General features: G+C 52.2%; 1 protein-coding gene across 1 annotated transcript; it reads left to right on the top strand.

The window, feature by feature from the left end:
* The first annotated feature begins 350 nt into the window (after nt 1-350).
* LOC150023212 (uncharacterized) lies at nt 351-2,182 on the top strand. The gene is made up of 2 exons (XM_090297759.1): nt 351-1,079; nt 1,298-2,182. The coding sequence occupies exons 1-2, from the start codon at nt 351-353 to the stop codon at nt 2,180-2,182; spliced, it is 1,614 nt and encodes a 537-aa protein (XP_090153885.1).
* The last annotated feature ends 560 nt before the right edge of the window (nt 2,183-2,742 follow it).

Raw genomic sequence — 2,742 nt, 5'->3', positions numbered from 1 at the left:
GGTTCAGTTTGAGTTTTCGTCATTCGTTGGTGGAGTTCAGATCATTTCACCGTTCATCGTGGAAGTTCACTCAGTTTCCACCGTTTGTTCGTAGTTTCTTTGAAGTTTGCTGAAGAGCCACCGCTGTTCGTGGTTCGATCATGGTTTGCTTTGTTTTCACTGTTCTTCTTCAATCTTGACCAGTTTTAGTTGTTAGTTCTTCGTCTTCTGGAAGTTTCTACCGTTCGTTCGTGTGTCCATTGGTTTTTACCGAAAAAGTTGTCAAGAACCACCACAACAGTTTGAAGATTTCCAAGAACTGCAAGAAAATGAGGACAACCAGGCAGAGTTCGACGCGCGCTGAGCAGGTCATGGATATGATGCAGGGATTGCAGGAGGCAATGGCAGCATCAAAGCTTGAGCAGGAACGCATGCAGGCGGATCTCGCGGCATCTCAAGTAAGAAATGAGGAGTTGTGTCGTACAAATGAGGAGCTTCGCCGTGGGTTGCGCAAAAACTCAGGGTTACGCGATGCAGATGATCGTGATTGCTTCACTCCACCGAGGGAGTTCTCCACACCGTTCTCACAGTCGATCGTGGAAGCGGTGATCCCTCATACGTTCGTCGGTCCTAAGGTGACTTTCACAGGGATGGAGGATCCCGAAGCACATCTCATTGTGTTCCACACGCAGATGATGCTAGTAGGCGGCTTCGACGCCGTAAGATGCAAGCTCTTCATGAACACGTTGACAGGGATGGCCATGGACTGGTTCATCAGCCTTCCAGATGGCCACATCACATCGTTCGCCCAGCTCTCCCACCTGTTTCGTGAACAATACATAGCAAACAAGGTTCCACCACCAGTATCGTATGACTTGTTCGACGTGAAGCAGTATCAAGGCGAGACCTTGAAGGAATATATCAACCGGTTCGGGGTGCAGGTGGTGAAGGTTGGCACCACAGAGGAGCCCATGATTGTCTACGCGTTTAGAAAGGGGGTGTGCCTTAGGCCTTTCTGTGAGTCAATCATCTGCAACCGCCCCCGAACCTTTGCTGAGATAAGGCGTCGCGCTGTGGAACACATCGACACTGAGGGCGAGGTATGCGAGAAGCACACAAGTGTTGCACCCGCACGCCCAAGGGCACCGTCACGTGCACAACCCGCCAAGGTCAACGAGGCCACGATGGGAAGAAAGAATCAGGACAGGAGGCGCCCATACGAGGCGAGGAGGCCCCAGGCTAGGGGGCGAGCAGAGGGGAACAGGCCGGCGAGGGAAAGCAATAGGCCGTTGAGGCACAATTTTGTGTAGAGTTGAAGGATCTCATCGTCGTGCCCAACATAGCAGATAGGCTGAGGCCACCAGTGAAGACTGACAAAGTGTTGGGACCTCACAAAGATTCGTGGTGCGAGTTCCAACAGGCCTTTGGGCACCACATCAACAACTGCTTGGCGCTCGACCATCAGTTGGATGAGCTTGTGAAGAATGGTTTTCTGAAGGATTATTTGGCCGGGGCTTCTACGGCCGCGACCTTGGCGGTACCAGAAGAGGATCAGGCACAGGAGATGCCGATCCATGGAGAAGTCCACACCATCTCTGGTGGCTTCTCAGGAGGAGGGCCCACTGCCTCTCAGCGCAAGAGGTATGTGAGGTCAATTAATTCAGTAGCTGAGGAGGGTTCGGATGACCCGTGGGAGTCAGACCTTGTGTTCACCAAGGCTGACCTACGTGATGTCGTCCCACATGATAATGACCCCATGGTCATTCTGGTCATCACCTCTGGAAGGAGGGTGCACCGAGTTCTCGTGGACCAGGGTAGTTCAGCAGATGTCATGTTCTGGTCCACCTTCAACAAGCTGCAATTGTCCCCAGATCTGTTGATGCCCTACACTGGCTGTTTGTATGGGTTTGCAGGGGACCAAGTAGAGATACGTGGCTACCTAGAGCTAAGAACGACGTTTACGGATGGAACGACGTCACGTACCGAGAGCATTCGATACTTGGTAGTGAATGCCAATTCAGCTTACAACATTCTGTTGGGTAGGCCTGCGCTGAATAGGCTAAGAGTCGTGGCCTTCACACGCCACATGAAGATGAAGCTGCCAGACCTTAGTGGCCGGGTGATCGTGATCAAGTCTGATCAAGAAGAAGCCCGAAAGTGCTATGAGAATAGCTTAAAACAAAAAGAGGAGTGTTTATGGTGACAGAGCGCTCACCCATGGCAGATACGCCTATGAAGGTAGACCCTCTAGGGTAGGCGAGGCTCACGGGGGAGGCGCTTGCCGAGGCCGTGCCTGCAGAAGAAGCACCTAGGAGGGCTGCACCCTTAAAGGGAGAACCTGGCCTCGCCCCTGGAAGAAATATCCGGGAAGGCCTCGCCCATGGAAGAAGTATCCGGAGATGCCTCGCCCGCAGAGTAACCGAGGCTAAGGGGAACGGTTCGTACAAGCCTGAGACCTGGGAAGGAGCCCCCCCATTCCGCACACCAGGAACGTAGTCAATTTAAAGTTTTTCTTCAGCTAAAAACACTATATAGTACACAGTTTAAAAGGGGACACTCTTTTTCCCTTTCGGGGGTTTTTTAATGAGGTCACCCAAGTAAAAAGAAGTTCAAGAATACTTTGTCTCATCTCCCTTTACCCTTTTTCTTGTAATGTAAGGAAACGCTAGAGGGAAAGGTCGCCGCTTTGGACGTCGCCAGGTGCAGGCGACGCCACGTGTAGGCGTGGACGCCAAGCGCGCCAACCAGCTTGAAGTGTCGCCA

The sequence above is a fragment of the Phaseolus vulgaris genome, chromosome 11, assembly GCF_051622355.1.
Source record: "Phaseolus vulgaris cultivar YP4 chromosome 11, ASM5162235v1, whole genome shotgun sequence".
NCBI classification, from domain to species: Eukaryota; Viridiplantae; Streptophyta; class Magnoliopsida; order Fabales; family Fabaceae; genus Phaseolus; species Phaseolus vulgaris.
This window is presented reverse-complemented; position numbering and strand designations above follow the sequence as displayed.